Source organism: Schistocerca serialis, chromosome 11 (assembly GCF_023864345.2).
Source record: "Schistocerca serialis cubense isolate TAMUIC-IGC-003099 chromosome 11, iqSchSeri2.2, whole genome shotgun sequence".
Classification (NCBI taxonomy): Eukaryota; Metazoa; Arthropoda; class Insecta; order Orthoptera; family Acrididae; genus Schistocerca; species Schistocerca serialis.
The window spans coordinates 190,470,945-190,494,998 of record NC_064648.1 but is presented as its reverse complement, the minus strand read 5'-3'; the positions used below and the strand labels follow the sequence as shown (position 1 = coordinate 190,494,998).

Sequence of the window (24,054 nt, the reverse complement as noted above, 5' to 3'; positions counted from 1 at the left end):
ATGTATGGAAGTGAAACATGGACGATAAATAGTTTGGACAAGAAGAGAATAGAAGCTTTTGAAATGTGGTGCTACAGAAGAATGCTGAAAATTAGGTGGGTAGATCACATAACTAATGAGGAGGTGTTGGATAGGATTGGGGAGAAGAGAAGTTTGTGGCACAACTTGACCAGAAGAAGGGATCGGTTGGTAGGACATGTTCTGAGGCATCAAGGGATCACCAATTTAGTATTGGAGGGCAGCGTGGAGGGTAAAAATGGTAGAGGGAGATCAAGAGATGAGTAAACTAAGCAGATTCAGAAGGATGTAGGTTGCAGTAGGTACTGGGAGATGAAGATGCTTGGATGGGATAGAGTAGTGTGGACAGCTGTATCAAACCAGTCTCAGGACTGAAGACCACAACAACAACAACAATACAATCAGAAACTGAGAAGAGACAATTCCAAATCTAGGAACGCTTCGCTCCTGAAATGACATACGGTACATTGCTTCTAGAAGAGGAGAAATTTCTTTCGCATACTCTAAATAGAAACAGATTGACATTCTGTCAGATCCAGTGGCTATTCCTCTGTAGAGTGATTTCAGTAGTTTTTGTGCCCAATGGACGTTTATTTCGGCATATGTCATTCAGGCGTTCGCTTGACGAATTAAAGAAGGAACCACTGTAAGATCTTCCTCAGAGAAACAATTTTGGAACAAAGTGTAGTATGTCAGTTATCTCTGTCATCCGCCATTTCGATGCCGTAATGTGGGGACTTATCACTTCAATATTTTCACTGACCTAACAGAAGGATAAAACTACTTAGCATTTTATTTGAAGTCAGCAGATGTGATGTAACTTTCCAATTCGTTGAATCATACAGCTTATTTTCTTTTGTACAAAGGACTTGCTGAGCAGTAGAATTGAGTTGCTTCATTAAATAATTTATTTTTCCAATTTTGGAGTTCTGTACTGAGAGTAGAAAACTTCGTATTACGCTACTGTCAAAAGAATTAGCGAATTTACATATAACAAAACTTTCGGTTCGGTGTTCAAAGGAGATAAATCCTAAGCTGTAGATTTTATTTACAAATGAGTCTCTTCCCTACCTTCTGGCAGCGGTGTCTGGACTTCGCAAGGCCGGAATATCTGACCTGCACTGCGGGCTGACTCGCCTTTACGTGTCACAGAGGTTAGTCGCACACTGGTGTTTTAATGCGCCGGTACGCAGATAAGAAATGATCCATTTGTCTAACAATTTATAGGATGTTTAGCGGAGTATTGAGAAATGGACTGAACAATCAAAACCGTAGGGCTAATAAAGTTGACTAACACAATCGAATTACAGTTCATCATTCATAAATATTAATTGATATTACTGAAATGTCTGTGAATGGTGATCTCACTTCATTGTGGATTCAAAGCAAAGTCATTAACAAATAATCATAAATAAAGTGCAGAAGTACAGCGTAAAAGCAGAACATATGCTTGCAGATTTCTCTTTTTCTCAAAGCAGTAATTATCAAAACTGTGTGCAAACATTTCAAAAAATTTTGATCCTTCGCACGATGCAAAACATCGTTCACTGCTCACATGCAACCAATAACACAGCTGTAGCAAAATAATCTACAGGGTCAGAATTATTAAACTGTATGAGAAAAATCGCGAATTAGTCACAAGCTGTCGGGCGTGCACGCACTTTATTCAGCATGTGAATATCACTACTGATATTCGTCCATGGGTTATGAGACGTTCGATATGCCTGCCATCATTGTCGATGATGTGGTGCACACGAAAAGCGAAATTCTGCACGGCCCGCTGAAGTGTCGGACCGTCGATGCTGTCGATGACCTCCTGAATGGCTGTTTTCATTTAAGCAGTGGTCTTGGGGTTACTGCTGTACGCCTTGTCTTTAATATAGCCGCACAATGAGGAGTCGCATGTGATCAGGTCCGGAGAATATGGCGGCCAGTAGAGACCCTTGACAGTAGCCGCTGGGTACCCCAGAGCCAGAATGCGGTCCCCAAAGTGCTTCTCATGGACATCAGACACTCTCCTGCTTCGATGGTATCGAGCTCTGCCTTGCATGAGTCACATCTTGTCGAAATCAGGGTGTCTTTGGATAATGGGGATGAAATCGTTTTCCAAACCCTGCACGTACCGTTCGGTAGTCACCGTGCCATCGAGGAGTATCACGTGACCCGTTGAGGGTGGAGAGATTTCTCGACTGCGGAGTGCGGATTCTCAGTCCCACAAATGCGCTTGTTTTGCTTATCGACGAATCTACGCAAATTAAAGTGGTCTTCGTCACTAAAGCAAACCAAACGCATGCACATATTAATTCCCATCATGCCCCGTGGCTAACCGTGCAGTTTTAACGTCCTAAAGCAAATCGTTGACAAGTTATGGCGATTTTATTTCATTCAGTTCAATAATATTCACCTTGCAAGTTCGTTTCTGCCTTGGTTCTCACTAGTACGAAGCTAAAGTTCCAACAAGTTCTCCAAAATAAATCATCGAAACTGTATTTGAGTGTTCCAAATCCTGCACCAAGTAAGAGTGTGGGGCAGAGCTCAATGAATTAAGGGAAGTCCACCGCTCTGCACCCGGAAACAGTGCGCGGTAACTCGCCGACTAGACCTCTCTACAGCTTTACCTCTCGTGAGATCACCGGAACGACCCTCCGAGACAGAAAGCTGCCGAAACTCGAGCGACGAAACACCAAGTACCGAATGAACCGAAAGACGCAAAGAGAACACGCGCAGTGATCCACGCCCTTCCACATTCTCTGTGGCATCGCCCAACACTGACTCGGCGTTGACCCTGAGAAATATTCATATTTAAGGCTGTCCCACATACGTACTTTACATTAAATTCAAAATAGTTAAATTCCAAATAATCTTAGTCGTCACGGACATTTTGTGGTCACTCGAAGCATGAGCAGTGTGATATTACATAAGATATTAACAAAAACGTAAATCATATTCAAGTAAGTCGTTCTGTGCACACACAAAATATGCTACTTAGAGATATACGATTAACGTGTCGCTAATGTAAGAGGAGTGCCCATCCGCCATCTGTTCATTTGTTCTCTAAGAAGTTACACAAAGTGGAGCTTTTCCTTTTTCATTTAGAATTTTCACTAAAGCCCATTTCCATTAATCAGTAAACCTTGGATTAAATAGCATTCAACATCAGCTACAGTAATCATCATAGATTATGATTACGTTTGAATCTAAATATCTCAACCTTCCCCTTATTACGTGCAACTGTGGCAAGTTCAGAGTATTGGCACATTTAATAAACCGTACTGCTACAAAACAGAGCAAGTTGCGTAAATGAAATCTGGTTTTAGTAGTGTTTAGCTTTGATGTGACACCTCATATGCTACTACAGCTCGAAGAGTGTGTTAGTTGTTAATTGTCAGTGGCCTCTGACAATATCCGTAATCAAAAGCTTCGTAAATGTTGTAATAATTGTCACAAAATTGTGATCAATGTTGCGGTGAGCTCATTTCTTCACCAATATCTCTGTGATATCTTCGGTTTCATGATAGATTGCCCCCATTCGAGTCAGCACTCAGTTGTCACCATATACAGGGTATATGAAAAATATTTATCCTATTTGACACGTCTATATTTCTGTAACTAACAAACTTACACAATGACTTTGTGTTTTGATTAACGGAAAACTCAAAAAGTTCTTTTTTTCATTCCTTCTGATAAGTGTTCATTATGCCGGCCTTGAAATGTACGGCATATGTCAGTGCTGTATTCAGATTGTTCCCACACTGCAGCGGGCATGTCTTGAGTTACAGGTTCCACAGCTGCTGTTATGCGATGTCTCGGTTCATTCACTGTTGTTGGTAATGGAGGCACATGAACGGAGTCTTTCATAGATCCCCTCCTATAGTCACATACAGTCAGGTCCGGTAACCTTGGAGGCCAGTAATGTAAGGGTGAATGATTTGGTCCATTGCGATCGATCCATCGTTAGGCTATCCTTTGATTTAAAAATTCCTGCACTTCCAGATGCCAGTGTGGCAGTGCCCCATCCTGTTGGTAAATGAAGTCGTTCGAATCAGTCTGCAACTGTGGGATAGGAACTTTCTCCACCATATCGAAATATGTACTTCTTGTAACAGAGTTCTAGGCCAAGGAAAATCGGACGTACGTCTTTTACTGTTCTAACTGCACAAAACACATTCAATTTTGGAGAGTCTCTCTCATGTTGTACAAGTTCATGTGGTTGTTCGCTACCCCATACTCTCACATAATGACGGTTCACCTCTCCATTTAAATGGAATGTTGCCTCGTCACTAAACACTAAGCGCGGAAGAAAACTTTCATCCTCCATCTTGCTAAGACCTAAATGACACAACTCCACACGTTGTTGCTTGTCACCTTCTCGAAGAGCTTGCAGTGGCTGAATTTTGTAAGGTTTCGTTCAAATGGTTCAAATGGCTCTGAGCACTATGGGACTTAAAATCTGTGGTCATCAGTCCCCTAGAACTTAGAACTACTTAAACCTAACTAACCTAAGGACATCACACACATCCATGCCCGAGGCAGGATTCGAACCTGCGACCGTAGCAGTCGCGCGGTTCCGGACTGAGCGCCTAGAACCGCGAGACCACCGCGGCCGGCACGGTTTCGTAAGTAAACGTGTACGCATCACACGCCAGGCGGACATCGGGGGTATGTTAAGCTGTCGAGATGCACGGCGAACGGATTTGTGCTTACTCCTTGGGAAACTATGGCGGATGCTTTCGACGTGTGTGTCAGACACTCTGGGATGACCTGGCGATTTCCCTTTACACAAACAACCTGTTTCTCGCCATAGTTCACGTCATCGACTACTGCTGTGTGCTGTAGGAGGATCCACATCGTACACAGTACGAAAGTCACGCTGAATGGTTGTTACTGACACGCAGTTCGCAAAACGCTTTCCGTTGTCCCGACACCATTTTTATTATTAGGGGAACTAAAGGTGGCGCACACTGCTGCTACCTATTGGTAACCATGTAAAACTCGAAAGTTTGCTCTTTCCAGGAGTGTGTTGTTCACCCACATATCTCAAAGAATGGTTCAAATGGCTCGAAGCACTATGAGACTTAAAATTTGAGGTCATCAGTCCCCTACACTTAGCACTACTTAAACCTAACTAACCTAACGACATCACACACATCCATGCTCGAGGCTGGATCCGAACCTGCGACCGTAGCAACAGCACCGTTCCGGACTGAAGCGCCCAGAACAGCTCGGCCACAGCGGCCGGCTCACATATCTCAAATACCATAATAGCTATGATCTTTTTGAAATCGGATGACACTTTTTGACACACTCTGTGTTTCATAGAGCGCAGTTTCCACCAGCACCGCACTCGGATGTACCCGCTGGCGTGTCCTTAGCCGCCTGAGGCTCGCCTAACTCGGCTAACGACACTGCTGTAGGCGAGACACAGCCCCCTGTCCTCCTCCAGCTCTGCATAATACATCACCACGTATTGACACACACTGCAATTTCATTTGAAAAAGAGAGACTGATCCCCGTCCCCTGCAGTTAATATGAGTACGAAGTCGCTCATCCAGCAGTTCCTCGCAGTTAAGCAGGTGCAAACATGATAACGATCCCTTAAACGGTTTCGAAACTGACGTAAACAGTTCAGCTGATCAGCCAGTATACAGGGTGACTCACCAAGGTATGCAAACATTTTAACATTATATTCTACAAGTAAAACTAAAGGAGAAAGTTCGAATAAACATAGGTCCACAAATATTTAGCTACGGGGTTACGGCTCATAGGAGATTTTGCCTGAAATTTAGCAACTTCGCTAATATGAAGCCATCGCAAAACTGTACGAGGTTAAAGTAAAAAACCTATTTCCATTTACTTTGTTGTTATTAATAAGGTAAATCTAATAAAACATTTTCCCACGACGTCTAACAGGCGAGACGTACTTGTAATTCCTTCAACAAGAAATGCCCCGCTTCCTCGAAGGTGTTCCACTAGCTACGCGATTGCAAATGTATTTTCAACATGACGGTGCGCCCCCAAATTTCGCCAACGCCGTTACTAAACGTTTAAATGATCATTTTCCTCAGAAATGGGTTGGTCGTGGTGCTACACGTCTGTGGCCACCCAGATCGCCCGATTTAACGCCAATGGATTTTTGTATGGGGATGGATGAAAGACATAGTTTCTGAGGAAAAAGTCAATACACGTGAGGCATTACTTGCTCACGTTATGAATGCAGTAGGCGAAATTAAGAACAACCCTGTGAAATTGAAACAAGCAACAAAATCTGTTCCTACACATGCAGGTAAAAGCACTGAACTCGGTGGAGACATTTTTGAACATTTATTTATAATGTATTGAGAAATTGTATGTTCAATGTACAACTTCCTTAACAGTGAGCTTTGTCTCTTCTGGTTTAACAGGAATTCATGTGTGCTGTGGTATTAATTAAAGCAGATTATCTGACACATTCATAGAGTTTCAGTTAACGTTATTAGCATTATTTTCCAAAATCAAATTCTCTACAACTTCTGTTAAATACTTTGTGGAAACATCTGGAATTTATAAAACAAATTGGGCCAACTAGTTTATAAATTGAAAACTTTATGAAATTGTTTCTTTTCTTTTCTGGATGTTCTGGAAAATTACTGCAGATACACGCCTGGGACAAGTTTTATTAGATTCACCAGACCAACAACAACAAGATAAATGGAAATCGTGCTTTACTTTAACGTCGTACAGTTTTGCGATGCCTTTATATTAGCGAAGTTGGTAAATTTCAGGCAAAAACCTTTATTAACCGTAACTGCGTAAATAAACATTTGCGGGCCTATGTTTATATGAACTTTTTCCTTTGATTTTACTTGTAGAATAACATATTAAAACAACTGTATATCTTCATGAGTCACCCAGTATATTCGGAACAACGGAGTGGCAGCCGCCTCGTAAAATGGTGAAATCAAGATTAATTTACGCTAATTTATTTATTATGAAGCTAGCTGCTAGAAAATGTCTTTTTAGGTTACACTTATTCCGTAAATTTCATGTTGTTCAGCAGACTGCAAGTTTGGTGAGGTTATTTTCACAGAAAACTTCCTTACTTGTCGCGACACTTGAGACCTTCCGCCATGTTCTGCAGAAGCTTTAGTTGGTTCGTCCTCATTTTTGTGGCGGTAGTCATATCTACTGGCTGCAGCCACCCAATTTCTGTTACAGGTAAAAATTTTACTTTGTTCGATCCATATGAGTCTGGGTATGATAGTAGATAACCATAAGAAATGAAATATATTTTTAATTTTTTCATTGAGATTGTTACGAATTTCTCTTTCAGAATTCTATACAGAAGTCACCGCACATAGTTCAACAACCAACAAAGGTAAGTGTTTCATCCATTGCTGCTACAGACACCTCATGGTCCACGTGGTTCTTTTGGTACTAGTTTATTTAATCACAGTAGTCTTATCTCGTGGTTTGAGACGTCCTCGCCGGCGCCGTGGGGAGGCGAGCGTGTACAAACTTCCCTCCAGCTGCCTGCGCCACCTGTTGCCTGCTTCTCGCCGTGGCGTGGCGGTCGTATTCAAACACACTGCATTGCTACTTATTTTTAGAACGGCGAAAGAGGATGTAAGATGATTGTACACTAAATTAATCACAAATTATGTGATATCTCATTTGTTCAGAAATCTCTCTCGTCCAAGCGTCACACAAACTTGTATTCAGCACTGTTCGTTGCTCCTACATGATAGGCAATACGTGCCTCACACGCTACTGTTTTTCCAGTAGCATAACTGGCAGAGACGGGCGCGACCCACCCGTGGTACACGCCGGCGTGGACTTTGTTGGAATATCTGCTTTGTGTCAAGGGGAAGTCACAAGAATTCTGCGACCGAACTACGCAACGCCGTTGGGTATCAGTGTATCATTGCCTTTGGTATTGTAGAAAGCTCCAGTTGGAATGCCATTTAGTCGTCATGTTGCACATACTGGGTGATTTTTACCACAGTGTACAGACTCTACGGATTGATCGATGAAGCGATACGGAACAGAAATGTGTAACGAACTTATGTCCGAAAATGCATGGTTTCCACGCTAGAGAATCTTTATTCAGTCACATACTGTTACAAAGACTGCCGTATAATTCGCGCTGTACCACGCAGCGACAAGTACAGTGTGTGCTGAAAATCGTTTCCAACGCATGCGTGTATACGCGCCCTAGCGTGCTCTGCCTCACACGCTCACATCGATCAGGCTGCAGCCGAACAGTGTCAGAGGCAGGATGAATACGCTGCCCCAGTGTCTCCACGTCTGGAATGGACTTTTCATACGCGCTACTTCTTAGTTGACCCTGTAACCAGAAATGTAGCGGGTTGAAATCTTGTGAACGAGCAGACCGTATAACTGGACCCCCTCGTCCGATCCTTCAACCAGAAAAGATGCGATTGAGATGCGTCCAGGCGCTAATGGCGAAGTGGGCTGGAGGACCATCGTGTAGCAGCCACATAACCCTTAGAATCATCAGTGCACTGTTTCCAGCAAGTCACCCACAAGAAACGCCGATATTTCCGACCTGTCAGGCGACGTGGGAGGAAGACTGGTCCCAAAATAGGTCGCCAATTATCCGAGCCCAGACATTCAGGCTGCCACGATGCTGATGATTCGCTGTCATCATACCATGGGCCTTCTGCATACCATCCCAAAGATGGCTGTTGTAAAAGCTGAAGATCACGTAAGGATGGCGTCATCTTTGAATAGGATGGATGACACAGATCCCGGAATCGTGGTTACCTGGTGAAGAAACCAGTGACAAAACTGGTACAGATGTGGAAAGTCTGTCACTACTAAGCCCTGCACACGCTCTAACTGATAAGGGTAGTAACAGTCGTCATGGAGAATGTTCTACACGGTCGTCTGGCTTACCCTGTAGTGGTGGGCCGACTGCCTGCTACTGATATGGCGGTCGCCTTCCACAGTGCTGATTACATTTTCTTCCAACTCTGGTGTCCGATCATTTAGGGTACGTCCTTCATGACTTTCTGCATCCTAGGTCATTATGTGCGAGAAACAGTATCACCCTCTAGGAGGAAACCGTGAATACTGTAACCGTGGCTGCATGGAATTACACTGTAGCTTCTGTAACAAAGTATGATTCAATAAATGGTGCCTAGCATGCATTTCCGGACATCATTAGACAGTTTTTGTTCCGTATACTCCCATTCATCGACTCCTAGGGTTTGTACATGGAATTTTCACAAAAGTTTACCAACACTCCTTTAGTTGAGTTGTCCTCCACACCGCACTTTTTTCCCATGGCTATTTACTCACAATTTCCTTTATTTCCTTCGTGTCCAAGTAAAATCAGATGTGTCAGATTAATTCGCTTCTAAAATTCAGGTCCCAAAACTTCACATCAATTTTAAACATGTTCTTTGTGTCAACTGCATCAAAATCTGAGCTTGTGTTGCAATAAATTAAGTATTTTCGTACGCTGTGTGCCACTGGAACTGTACTTTGAGCTATAACATCAGTTGCGTTTAACATTTCCCCTCGATAAAAACTTTGGACTAGCAACCCCATACAAAGACACATTTACCCAATATTTCATTGTGTATCAATGTGAATAAACGTAAATTTTTGAGAATTTTCGTAAGTTCCCAATGATGTGTATTGGTACGTCATAGAAAACCAGTGTGTGTGTAGTGCTTGTTGTAAGTAACATGTCGTGTTCTGTTGTCTGCATTTGCTGTAAACTAACGATGATTTTGATTTTGTTTTCGACTACTACATCTAAACACTTTCAGGAAATTACTAGCTTTTATAGAAGGTGCTACTGCTGCCGTAAAGAAAATCTCGATTTGTGTACAGACTGCTTCAGATCTTAACGGTAACTAGCTATCCTTCGAACGTAACTGGTCCAGAGTATAAAAAAGAATAGCAGGATTACTTTAGCGATACTTGTTTGCCGTTCTGTAAGACATTACACCAACCATACTGCAGCCACACTCTGTAAACTATCCTTGAAAGTGGGAAGAGTCAGCTGACGTTCATAAGCTAGGATCAATCGACTGGGAGCTGCTGTGCATGGGTGTTTCTGGTGAGTTCTCAACAGTCATCTATCAGATATACCACAGATACCTGAATTACTATCGCCTCTTGCTGTCGCTTCTACAGGAAGTACATGATCTGTCACCGCTTATCCACTGGACTGTCAGCAGATTCTACAAGACGTACATGATCTGTCACTGCTTATCCACTTGGCTGTCAGCAGCTTCTACGGGAAGTACATGATCTGTCGCCGCTTATCCACTGGACTGTCAGCAGCTTCTACAGGAAGTACATGATCTGTCACTGCTTATCCACTTGGCTGTCAGCAGCTTCTACGGGAAGTACATGATCTATCGCCGCTTATCCACTGGAATGTCAGCAGCTTCTACAGGAAGTACATGATCTGTCACTGCTTATCCACTTGGCTGTCAGCAGCTTCTACGGGAAGTACATGATCCGTCGCCGCTTATCCACTGGACTGTCAGCAGCTTCTACAGGAAGTACATGATCTGCTTATCCACTTGGCTGTCAGCAGCTTCTACGGGAAGTACATGATCTGTCACTGCTTATCCACTTGGCTGTCAGCAGCTTCTACGGGAAGTACATGATCTGTCGCCGCTTATACACTGGACTGTCAGCAGCTTCTACAGGAAGTACATGATCTGTCACAGCTTATCCACTTGGCTGTCAGCAGCTTCTATGGGAAGTACATGATCTGTCGCCGCTTATCCACTGGACTGTCAGCAGCTTCTACAGGAAGTCCATGATCTGTCACCACTCATCCACTTGACTCTGAGAAGCCTGTCAGTGGCAGGACTGGGCTCCATGCATCAGGTAGGACTCAGCGCGTCATACCCATCACCATAACGAATGAGTCAATGACATGACTGGTTCATCTTATTTGTAACAACCATTTTTGGTAGTATGATGTAGCCTTTCTCATTGCATCTACTACTCCTTGAAAACGCAAGTTAACTGTGTCCAGTGAAGGTATATACTTGTTGCAAAACATGCTTCCTCCACACCACTTCTCTCTCTCTCATGGCACTTGCTTCACCTAGAGCCTTATTTAAAATCAATCAAGTTAAAATCCTTGCACTCTACTTACTTTTTCTGAATCACTTGATTGCTGGACTCCTTACTCCTGTACTGTCAGAAATCGAACTATTTCATTTTACCAATGCTTTGTGTCTTACTAGGTGCTACAAATAATAATCATAATAATAGTAATAATAATAATACTGTACACACCCTACAACAGAACAGAGGCCACTACATAATATGTGTTGAGTTAAAGTTTAATTTATTTCATTTATTGTTATGGAGATATTTAAAGGTATGTGGTTTGTGTATCTCGATTTCTCTACCATACGTGCATGGTACAAACTACTGTGCATTATATGAGACATTTACCGTATGCAATTTATGTGCCTCGATATCTCTACCATAGGTCCATGGTACAAAGTACAAACTACTGTGTACAGCATGAGGATTATGTGTGGAAGATGAAGTCCATACATTCGTTTGGCAACTTCTATTTGCACCACATCGTGTAATTCGTTAATGCTTTATTTGAAAATAACCATTAATTAATGGTAACTTATGCAATAACTACCACATCATTATGAAATAGTAATAATAAAAGTAATCTTTTGGAAGTAATTTAGTATTGTGAGCGAAACACATTTAGACACATTTGTTTTCATTCCTCATAAATTTAATTTTATCCATTGGGGGAGGGGGGATAATTATGTCTCTACTCTACACAATGTTGGGTGTTGTGAGATTGGAGGATGTCAGGATTTGGATCTAGCTATGCCCGCCATCTCGATCTTATGTTTGTAGAAAGTCATATCAGACCATGATAGCAGTTAGTTGATCCCCTGTGAGTATCAGTTCCTGCAGAGAAACATGCTGGATTAGCGGTTAAGGGCAGAGTGATACAGATTTCAGGCGCAGAATATCGTTGTTTCCTTAAATAACTGCAGAAATCGGGACTGTGTGTTGAATACACTACCTTCTGACGCTCTTAGTATTGTGCTAGATCTCCATTTTGATATTCTGCACAGGTAATTGTAGAAACAGATTAACGATAAGAGGTGTGTTCCTTCTGGGCTTTTTGTACAAGCAAATAGGAAAGTTCTAAGGGGGGATGTAATAGATTTAGGTCCAAAAATGGATTTTTCAAAATATTATTTTCTTCATCTACACAGTTTACTCTATGCTGTGTGTGAATTTTATCGTGATAGCGGTTTTAGAAATGCCATTAAATTGTTAAACTGATTAACTCTACACAGCCGGTACCTTTTCCAACAATTGGGAAACTGGTTGCTTCAGCGGAATATTTGTCAGTGTCAAAGCTATTTTCTTTAGATTCCTTTGGCTGTCATCTATATCATTGCCTGAAAACTTTCTTGCATGTGGTTCATTTACGTTTTGACAATACTAACACATATTAGTAGGTGGAAGGTTAAATTCACAAATCTTTACTTGGGAGTCCAGATTTATGCATAATTGGTGGTGGCAAAACTATGTTTAGGAAATGGAGGTTTCATGGAAATCGGGTTACCATAAAGAAAGAGGAAGAAATTAGAAGTGAAGAACTTAAGCTCTTAGCTTATCCAGTGACAAAGCACCAATGTACAATCTGTGTCAAACAGACGATCAGTGTAAGTTGAACAATATAAAATGAGATGTATTCCCATAACACTCATTACCAGAATATGTAATGAATTTATTTAATCCCACATTCAAGTTTCTTGCAAGCCCTGATTTATTGAGGAACTGTCTTCACGGAAAGTCACAAAATTGCATATGAAAGCCTCAGTAATTTAATTTGGATTACATGCTTAAAAAGGACATTCTGTGGACTTGAAGTACTTAAAATAGGTGTCTATGATGCCGTTATATGTTACAATAATGGAAATAATGGCAGAATTGAAGTTCTGAAGAGAGTTGGTACAGATCCTGCTGTGTATACAAGAAAAGCATTTTACACCATCGACGAGAGCAGGGTCAAGAAAGCTAACAGATCAGTGTCTTACCTGCAAATACAGACCATGCATATTCTAAGAGGAGAGAAGATAAACCTGGAGGATGAGGAATATCAGTATGGAGGATTTTAAAATTGAGGTAAGCTTATTACATATAGAAGTATGAGAAGAAAATCTTTGAACATCATTTTCTCTGTTTTACATTTTTTTTACTTTATTGGAAGCCTTGCCTCAAAAAGTATATTCTCTAATGCTATGAAATTTTCAGGAACTGTTCACAACGCTCTGCTCTCTCGTTGGAACTAAAAAATTCTGGATCCACCACTTACTTTCGGATATTTAGATGATTGTATGTAGAAAAAGGAAATTTGGATGCACAAAATTAAAAACTCTTAATGATACAATTTGTACCACAATTAATAACTGTGCTTCAGTGGTCTTATAACCTTTTCAGGACACTACAATAAAATTTTCAGATTAATTGCATGATTAGAATATGAGCTATGGCTTTTTATAAAAAAGACAATAAAAAATGAAAAATTCAAATTTAGGCAAAATATTAATGATGCATATTTTATTATATTTTGCTGTTGAAACACAGCTCTTTTGCTTTATGCATACAAAATTTTAGATTGCACATTAATAAATATGACGGTAATGATTTTTAAATAAATGTTATCATTTTCCATTACATCCCCCCTTATAAAGTATTGTTAATTATTTTAACCTATTCACTTTCGGCATTAGTTTGACACAGCAAAGATATCATATTGTTGCAGCTGGCATGCGATTGGAAACATATCCTAACTGCAGGTTCATACAGATTTGATTGCGGCTCATACAAGTATAGAGTGCTGTGTGAGGGCAAAGAAGTGATCAGTGACACTGTGTTCCAGACTCGCTCACAGTGGGACGAGTTCATGAGGCTGAGGAGGCCACGGCCGAGGATCTGGGCGCCCTGCTGGACGCCGGGGACGGCGCTGTGGTGACTCTGCTGGCCGGGGACACGCGGCTCGTGGCTCACAGGGCTGTCTTGGCCGCCAGGAGCGCCGTGTTTGCGGGCATGCTCCGTCATCTCACCTTAGAGGCCAGCAGCAGCCAGCTCGCACTGTCCGACATAGAGGGCCCTGTGCTGCGCCAGGTGCTGGCACACCTCTACACCCTCCAGCCCCCACAGCTGCCCAGCATGGCGCCGCAGCTGCTGGTCGCCGCCGACAAATACGGCTTGTCGGTACTGAAGGCGCATTGCGAGCAACAGGTGGCCTCACAGCTGTCTGTCGAGACTGCGGCAGCCACAGGTGTTCTCGCGATTAGACACTCTGCTAACATGCTGAAGCAGGCCGCCATCGCCTTCATAAAGGCCCACTTGCTCCACGTGGTCGCGACGCAGGGCTGGGGTGAGGTTGTAGTCAACGACCCACAAACTGTTGTGGAGTTGACTCACCTGATTGCAGAGACGCCAACAGACACCAGGTAAGCCACTCATCTATGTTGCACAGCTCTGAGTGTGTGTACTGCCAAGTATAATACGTCCACCACTAAGTTTAATTAGATGTGCCTGCACAGTAAAATTGATATCCTTTTTCTGATATATACTATGCGATCAAAGCATCCAGACGCCTAGCTGAATATGACTTACAATTTCGTGGTGCCCTCAACCGGTAATGCTCGAATTCAATATGGTGTTGGCCCACCCTTAATGTTGATGACAGCTTACACTCTCGTTCGATGAGGTGCTGGAAGGTATCTTGGGGAATGGCAGCCCACTCTTCACAGAGTGCTGCTCTGAGGAGAGGTACCGATGTCGTTCAGCGAGGCCTGGCACGAAGTCGGCTTTCCAAAGTATCCCAAAGGTGTTCAATGGGATTTAGGTCAGGACTGTGTGAAGCCTAGTCCATTATAGGGATGTTATTGCTGTGTAAACACTCCGCTATAGGCTGCGCATTATGAACAGGTTCTTGAAAGTGTTGAAAGATGCAAACGCCATTCCCAAATTGCTCTTCAACAGTGGAAAGAAAGAAGGTGCATAAAACATCAATGTAGGCCTGTGCTGTGACAAATACGTCCACATCATAAAACCAGCGCCTCCGAATTTTACTGTTGTCACTACACACGCTGGAAGAAGACATTCATGGGGCATTCGCCATACCCACACCCTGCCATCGGATCGCCAGATTGTGTACCGTGATTAGTCACTCCACTCAACGTTTTTCTACTGTTCAATCGTCCAATACTTACGCTCCTTAAACCGAGCTAGGTGTCATTTGATATTTACCAACGTGATATGTGATTTAAGAGCAGCTGCTTGACCGTCATATCCAAGTTGTCTCACCTCCCACCTAATTGTGACAGTACTTGCAGTGGATCCTGATGAAGTTTCGATTTCCAGTGTGATGGTCTAGATAGATGTCTGCCTATTCCACATTAAGACCTTCTTCAACTGTCGGCAGTCTGTCAGTCAACAGGCGTAGTTGGCCTGTACGCTTTTGCGTTGTGTATGTCCGTTCACGTTTCCACTGCGTTATCACATCGGATACAGTGACCTAGGGATGTTTAGGAGTGTGGAAACCTCGCTTACAGATGTATGGCACAAGTGACACATCAATCACCTGACCACATTCGAAGTCCTTGAGTTCCGCAGAGTGCCCCTTTCTGCTCTTTCACGGTGTGTAGTGACCACTGATGTCGCTGATATGCAGTACCTCGCAGTAGGTGGCAGCACAATGCACCTAATATGGAAAACGAATGTTTTTGGGGGTGTCCAGATGCCTTTGGTCAGATAGTGTATGTTAGCGTTGTTACCATTGGACTGTCACACACTAACTGAATAGCATGTTGAAATGCTCTCAAAGAACACGCAAGCACAATGTAAGCAAATATAAAGAAACTATACTTAGCAACTAAGCAGGATAAATGCCTCAAACAAGTGCCAATCTGGAACATTTCAAAATTCGGTATCTCGTAAACGACTCCTGCAGCAAACACCACTGGCATTCTGATTTACGCTACTTTTAGTCTGTTAATGTCAATAGGAGTTGTTCTATTTAAAAACGTGTATCTTTGCACAAAAATACGATTCCTAGGTATTAAAACAATCTATTGATTGTCTAACAATACTGATACGCCTGCTAAACCTGCTGGGCAGAACAGGTAATAAGATTGTGGAAAGGGCCAAGGGTTGAAGTCAGTTACTGCTTCCAACTGTCATTCATTCTACATTAATAACCTGTACAACTAAAATGGCACATAGCCGAATCTTTACCGAATGTAACTCTTTCATAGCTGAAGGCCTCCAACAAGAAATCTTAACAGGATAAAATCCAATTAAGAAAACAATAAAATAATTCAGAAACAACATACGCAATGTGCAATACAAATGGCTGAGGGCCACAATTAAATTCGAAAATTTCAGAATATATTGGCATAGACCTTTAAAGGAAGAAGGCGAACAAGAAACCTTACAAGAACCAAAAATTCAGTTTAGATGGCAATAAAATAATTTAAAACCCCCAAAAAAGCAACACATGTAAGGTGCAACAGAAATGGCTGAGGGACAAAAATTTCATAACTTCAGAATATATTACCATAGACGTTTAAAGGCAGAAAGCCAGCATGTTTAACAACAAGAAAACTTACAAACCAGCAAGATAAAAATCCAGTTAAGATAGCAACAAAATAATTTAAAGGGGAACATATGCAAGGTGCAGTACCAATGGCTGAGGGCCACAATTAAACTTCAAAATTTTAAATTATATAACCTTAATCTTTAAAGGCAGAAGGCTGGTGCAGTGTTTAAGCTTGAAAGATAAATTAAAAAATTAATTTTGCAAAATTTTAAGAAAACAAAACAAATAACCATAAGCCTAAAATTTAAAATAACTAACAACAGATAATTAAAAACCGGTGGCACTCAGATGGCCTCCAGAGAGGTCGGTCTGCCCTCGTTCACTTAGGTGAGACGCGTGGTGAGCACAACTATACTTGATCCATTGGAACCCCACCAGGGGACAGCCACGGACCGACCGACACAACGACTTGCTTCCCGTCAATGACTACATGAGAACTCAAACCGGTAATGTTACAAACGTGGAAGTCGACAGTGGAGTATGTAGTAGCTGTCAAAATTACACACCATGTTGGACTGTGACAACAGGTGAGGAAAGAACGCTGCCTGAAATTACGATAGTGGCCAGGCAGGTAACCAGAACACTAATGGCCGCAAGACAGAAAATTCCGCTGGTGCACTCAAATCGTAGCCCACCAAAGTAGTTAATTGCACCGCATGCCAGCTAACTCTCAGCAGCAGAACCATTCGATGTTGCTCACCGGAAAACCTCCCCAACAGCAAACCATCGAAGCGAACCAGCACAACATAAATGGACGTGGCTTGGGTAGTTGGAACCGCTCCTCAACCTTGACGTCCTGGGTCGGTGAACCACGAAGCACGTAGCGATCAGACAGCTCCACACACGCTCCGACACTCGCCAGGGGCTGCCAGCGGCCCCAGAAGACTGCACCGCATGGATATACCTTCCCTCGTCTGCAACAACCAACCGACTCACTCCAGACCACCTTGGAATGCCGACAACATCTAAAATATTTGTCAGTGGAAATAACGCCACTACACAAGGGATCACCAATTTAGTATTGGAGGGCAGTGTGGAGGGTAAAAATCATAGGGGGAGACCAAGAGATGAATACACTAAGCAGATTCAGAAGGATGTAGGTTGCAGTAGGTACTGGGAGATGAAGAAGCTTGCACAGGATAGAGTAGCATGGAGAGCTGCATCAAACCAGTCTCAGGACTGAAGACCACAACAACAACAACAACAACAACAACAACACACACAACCTGACAAACACTTGCACGAAGACCTGAACGATACCCAACGGTAACTAAGCACACAGGAAGACAAATCGGGAGTCGATGCACAATTCCACAGCCGACTCATGAACGATTGGCGAGCCAAAACGCGTCATCTGGTAGGACGACCGACCGACGATAGACCATTGCCCGGGTCAAGTGATGCGTGGCGGCATTTGGTCGGGCGAGCCATGTCGACGCAAACCTTACTGCTGCTCCAACCCGACTGCACTAATGCCGCATTGCAACCCTCGACTGGCATGACTGGACTGCGCTCCACACGCGTTCCAACTGACTGGCAGACTCAAACTCCCGTCACGAACTCCAGAGCCGAACAGTTTACGACAGACAACAACCGGGAAGTAATAGCAGTCGAGCAAAGGTACTACGAGAGGGGGTATATCGATACGCGCTGCTAACGCCGCTCACGGTCAGGCAAAACAACAACTCACTGACAGTAGTAATTTAAATTACCGTAGTGAGGTGGAAGTACGTTAAAAACAGCGGGAACATGAGCCATGCACGGCTCAAATACGAGCCCCGGACTACCAATCCACTGTATAAAAACAGCAAATTATTTTTTCGAAACTGAGATTCCAAGCCGGATGATAAAAGTACGATCGAATAGCAGAAGTTGTTAAGGCCATTGCTCGCACATAGTGGGAAATCCAGGTTCAGGTCCTAGTCTGGCGCAGATTTTCATATGTCACCAATAAATTGTAGAGCTGGAATCTCATCGTATTTTCTATTGCGAACACATTTCTTATGTTTTGTAGATCTGTGAACTGCAGCTGTGTCCGTTCCTTCAGACACGCATCCTTGTCTGAAGGATATGCCATAGAAGGCTCTTAAGAGCAAGCATGTTAAGTAGTATTTGCATGCCCAGGCAAAGGCCGCACTAAAAATGAGTAAGTTTCTTCCTGTGTCACAGTGATCGTTCTACAGCAAGACATGGAAACTGATGGTGATGTTTGCAGGTTTGGGTCGATCACTGAAGCATGCACGCATAGAGGAAGTGGGAAATTCGGTTTCCAGTGCAGGTCCATCACGCTTCTTACGTCACCAGTAAACTGTACAGTCAGTGTCATAGTATTCTCTGTTGTGGATACGTTTCTTGTACTTCAAGCAGCTGTAGGTCACAGCTGTACCTGTTTCTTCAAACATGCATGCATGTCTGCAGGCCATTGCATAGTAGACCCTTAAACATAGACACTGGAAATAGCAATAGCATTTTCTGATGGCTCACGATGCTTTCGTTGAATTCTCCCAACAGTTTCATCAAATCTCTGCACAGAACGGAGTTTGTTAACAGATGCATGTCTGCAGGTCATTGCATAGTAGACCCTTAAACATAGACACTGGAAATAGCAATAGCATTTTCTGATGGCACACGATGCTTTCGTTGAATTCTCCCAACAGTTTCATCAAATCTCTGCACAGAACGGAGTTTGTTAACAGATGCATGTCTGCAGGTCATTGCATAGTAGACCCTTAAACATAGACACTGGAAATAGCAATAGCATTTTCTGATGGCTCACGATGCTTTCGTTGAATTCTCCCAACAGTTTCATCAAATCTCTGCACAGAACGGAGTTTGTTAACAGATGCATGTCTGCAGGTCATTGCATAGTAGACCCTTAAACATAGACACTGGAAATAGCAATAGCATTTTCTGATGGCTCACGATGCTTTCGTTGAATTCTCCCAACAGTTTCATCAAATCTCTGCACAGAACGGAGTTTGTTAACAGATGCATGTCTGCAGGTCGTTGCATAGTAGACCCTTAAACATAGACACTGGAAATAGCAATAGCATTTTCTGATGGCTCACGATGCTTTCGTTGAATTCTCCCAACAGTTTCATCAAATCTCTGCACAGAACGGAGTTTGTTAACCGATGCATGTCTGCAGGTCATTGCATAGTAGACCCTTAAACATAGACACTGGAAATAGCAATAGCATTTTCTGATGGCTCACGATGCTTTCGTTGAATTCTCCCAACAGTTTCATCAAATCTCTGCACAGAACGGAGTTTGTTAACAGATGCATGTCTGCAGGTCATTGCATAGTAGACCCTTAAACATAGACACTGGAAATAGCAATAGCATTTTCTGATGGCTCACGATGCTTTCGTTGAATTCTCCCAACAGTTTCATCAAATCTCTGCACAGAACGGAGTTTGTTAACCGATGCATGTCTGCAGGTCATTGCATAGTAGACCCTTAAACATAGACACTGGAAATAGCAATAGCATTTTCTGATGGCTCACGATGCTTTCGTTGAATTCTCCCAACAGTTTCATCAAATCTCTGCACAGAACGGAGTTTGTTAACAGATGCATGTCTGCAGGTCATTGCATAGTAGACCCTTAAACATAGACACTGGAAATAGCAATAGCATTTTCTGATGGCTCACGATGCTTTCGTTGAATTCTCCCAACAGTTTCATCAAATCTCTGCACAGAACAGAGTTTGTTAGCAGATAGGTTAGCCCACAAAAATCATGCAATAGATAAGATTTTAATAACTTCATGAATTATTTAGGTCCTAATTGCAGTCGTCACTTCTATTAAATTGCATGTGTACAACAATCTATTATTTACATCATCATATGTTTAAAGCACAAGGAAAATGAGCTGTGGACACTGCAGGTGCCATTCTAGTGATGGACACAATGGTGGGCAGCTCAGATCAGAGAGAGACGCAGTGACATGTACTGTTGGTACCTAGGGCAATTAGTTCAAAGTAACCTTTCTACTCGTCTGCTGTCTACCCCGCTACTGACAATGTGGTACCTATAAATCGCGCTATGATGTATAAAGAGAAAGTGAAGAAGCGGAGCAAGTTAGTCGCACCTTATCTGAGCCAGAGAAACATCTGCACTATGTGATCAAAAATATCCGGACATGCCCCAAAACATACGTTTTTCATATTAGGTGCATTGCATTGCCATCTACTGCCAGGTACTCCATATCAGCGACCTCAGTAGTCATTAGACTTCATGAGAGAGCACAATGGAGCGCTAGGAGGAACTCACGGACTTCGAACGTGGTCAGGTGATTGGGTGTCACGTGTATCATACGTCTGTACGCGATATTTTCACACTCCTAGGTCACTGTTTCCGATGTGATAGTGAAGTTGAATCGTGAAGGGACACATACAACACAAAAGCGTACAGGCCAACTACGTCTGTTGACTGACAGATTGCCGACAGTTGAAGAAGGTCTTAATGTGGAATAGGCAGACATCTATCTAGACCATCGCACGGGAAATCGAAACTTCATCAGGATCCACTGCAAGTACTGTCACAATTAGGTGGGAGGTGAGACAACTTGGATATGACGGTCAAGCAGCTGCTCTTAAATCACATATCACGTTGGTAAATGCCAAATGACACCTCGCTCGGTGTAAGGAGCGTGAGTATTGGACGATTGAACAGTAGAAAAACGTTGTGTGGAGTGACTAATCACGGTACACAATCTGGCGATCCGATGGCAGGGTGTGGGTATGGCGAATGCCCCATGAATGTCTTCTTCCAGCGTGTGTAGTGACAACAGTAAAATTCGGAGGCGCTGGTTTTATGATGTGGACGTATTTATCTTGGAGGTTTAGCGTGGCACTATCACAGCACAGGCCTACATTGATGTTTTATGCACCTTCTTCCTTTCCACTGTTGAAGAGCAATTTGGGAATGGCGTTTGCATCTTTCAACACTTTCAAGAACCTGTTCATAATGCGCAGCCTATAGCGGAGTGTTAACACAGCAATAACCTCGTCTGTTGTACGTTTTATGTGTGTTGTGTATCTCCCTTTTACTTTCTACATACATATGAGGGATTCAGTGACCATTTCTGTTACAAAACTTCGTTCACTCTAATCATGTAGTCGAAGGGAATTAGAAGTAACTTTTGTGAAGTATACTATGCTTGAAGGAAATTGGTGTCGTTCTCAGTCGGAGCATATATGGAACATTTCTCTTGAAGAAGGTAAAAAAGAAAAAAAATGGTTCAAATGGCTCTGAGTGCTATGGGACTTAACAGCTGTGGTCATCAATCCCCTAGAACTTAGAACTACTTAAACCTAACTAACCTAAGGACATCACACACATCCATTCCCGAGGCGGGATTCGAACCTGCGACCGTAGCAGTCCCGTGGTTCCGGACTGTGCGCCTAGAACCACTAGACCACCGCGGCCGGCAGGATTCTAATCTGTGACTGTAGTGGTCGTGTGGTTCCAGACTGAAGCGCCTAGAACCGCACGGCCACATTGGCCGGCAAAGAAGGTCATGTAAGAACCTAAACACCGCATGAACACCTCACAAGAAAGGAGACCGAGTTCCACAACAGCACTGCCACTTCAGGCCGTTCTGCATATCGCTCTGTCTTCCTTCACATTTCCTTCCCACTTCTACTGTGTTGTTTCTCATGATATTGCCATACTTCGGTGCACTCCCTTGTGCAACAACAATGGAAGGCACTCTTATGTGCGAAAACTAAGTACTTGCCTCTTAGAGGCTGTCAAATATCTACTGACTAATCTTCGTTTAATTTTCGATGCGGCTTTAGTAAAGGTTAGTCCTGCAGTGTTTTGTTCTGATAGATCTTAGGATTTTCCATATATGGCCTGTTCCAATTACATGTCCATCCCTAACCACGTCAATATGAAAGAGATTTTTAGATCCTTCTTTTCTTTGTTATAAACATTTCAAATAATAAATACTTACTACAATGCTTCTCACTATCTTTCTTTCTTTCTTTTGCTTGTGCCTTCGTCCTGCAGGTATGCAGGGTCAGCATGGTTAATCGGATTTGGCAATGTTAGATTAAGGGGTGGCCGGATGCCCTTCCTGCCACCATCCTGTACCCCCCTGGACAGAATTAGTGTACCCCACCTGTCTGCGACTAGTGTAGTCCGTTGAATAATGCGAAAGTGTTCAGAGGTCTGCGAGCCATGTAACTGAGGCGGGACGTGAGGACCAGCCCCGGTATTCACCTAGGGGGATGTGGAAAAGAGCCTAAAAACTACATCTGTCGTCGTTAGTCCGCCAGGCGGATTCGATCCGGGGCCGGCACGCCTACCCGAGTCCATGAAGCAGCGCATTAGCGCTCTCAGCTAATGTGGCAGGTCTACAATGCTTCTGACCAGTAATTATTATACATTACTTTTATTTTTAGAAATATCTGAATATTTATGCACTACTTACTGAGTTGCTTGAAAAACTGGATTTCTTATTCTTCAGACAATAATCCTTACACTGAATGACATTTTTTTTATTGTTATAGAACTGTATTCTATAATTATAAGCGAAAATTAATGTTTGAAAGAAAATGCTTATCGCCACAGCTAGCTTTGCAAGATGCCCATTATTCACGCATTAAATGTGTAATTTTATCTGAATTATTTAGAAGCAAAGTTGGGAAATGCAGTTCCTCACTTAAATAGGATGCATGTCACTAGACAGAACCCTTATCTTCTTCATTGCCTCAAGCTATGTACACTATTGCATTGTAGCTATTCATCTGCTTACAATGACAACCAGTTCACACACAGTTATCCATCCATGTCACATGCATATACATGAAGCCTCTCTTATTATGTCAATGGTATATTCATTGCTCCTCATGAGAAATCACAAACGTTAACCAACAGACACACTCACACACCTAACACAACTACAGCTGTCAAAACTAGAAACTGCCACATCTTCAGTAACGTAGTTCTCACTCATTTGATGCATGGATTTCCAAACAGTTACAGCCATTAAACACCGCTGTTACATGTAGCATGGTTCACAAAACTCTTGAATTGCTTCTTGTCTTTTACCATGACAACACTTGCATCATATGCACCAATTGTAAATTACATGTCATCCAAACACCATCTACAATTAATAAACACTGATATAACAGACACACACACACACACACACACACACAGAGATGCACACACACACACACACACACACACACACAGAGATGCACACACACACACACACACACACACACACACACACACACACAGACACGTTCATTGACTTCAGTACCGACCTTTCAGTTTCCAGACATCTGCTTGTATCTTCTCTTTAGTTGGAGAACACTCAATGGATTTTCCCTAATTTCTACATAAAAGCATGATTTCATGAGCCTTCACATAGATATAT

General features: G+C 42.7%; 1 protein-coding gene across 1 annotated transcript in view; it reads left to right on the top strand.

The window, feature by feature from the left end:
- Positions 1–24,054, top strand: part of LOC126426637 (ankyrin-3-like) — a 54,210-nt gene that overhangs the window by 13,864 nt on the left and 16,292 nt on the right. Inside the window, exons 3-4 of the mRNA XM_050088524.1 lie at positions 7,328–7,372; positions 13,928–14,504. Of these exons, the coding sequence (XP_049944481.1) occupies positions 7,328–7,372; positions 13,928–14,504 (622 nt within the window). The remainder of the gene's footprint in view (positions 1–7,327; positions 7,373–13,927; positions 14,505–24,054) is intronic.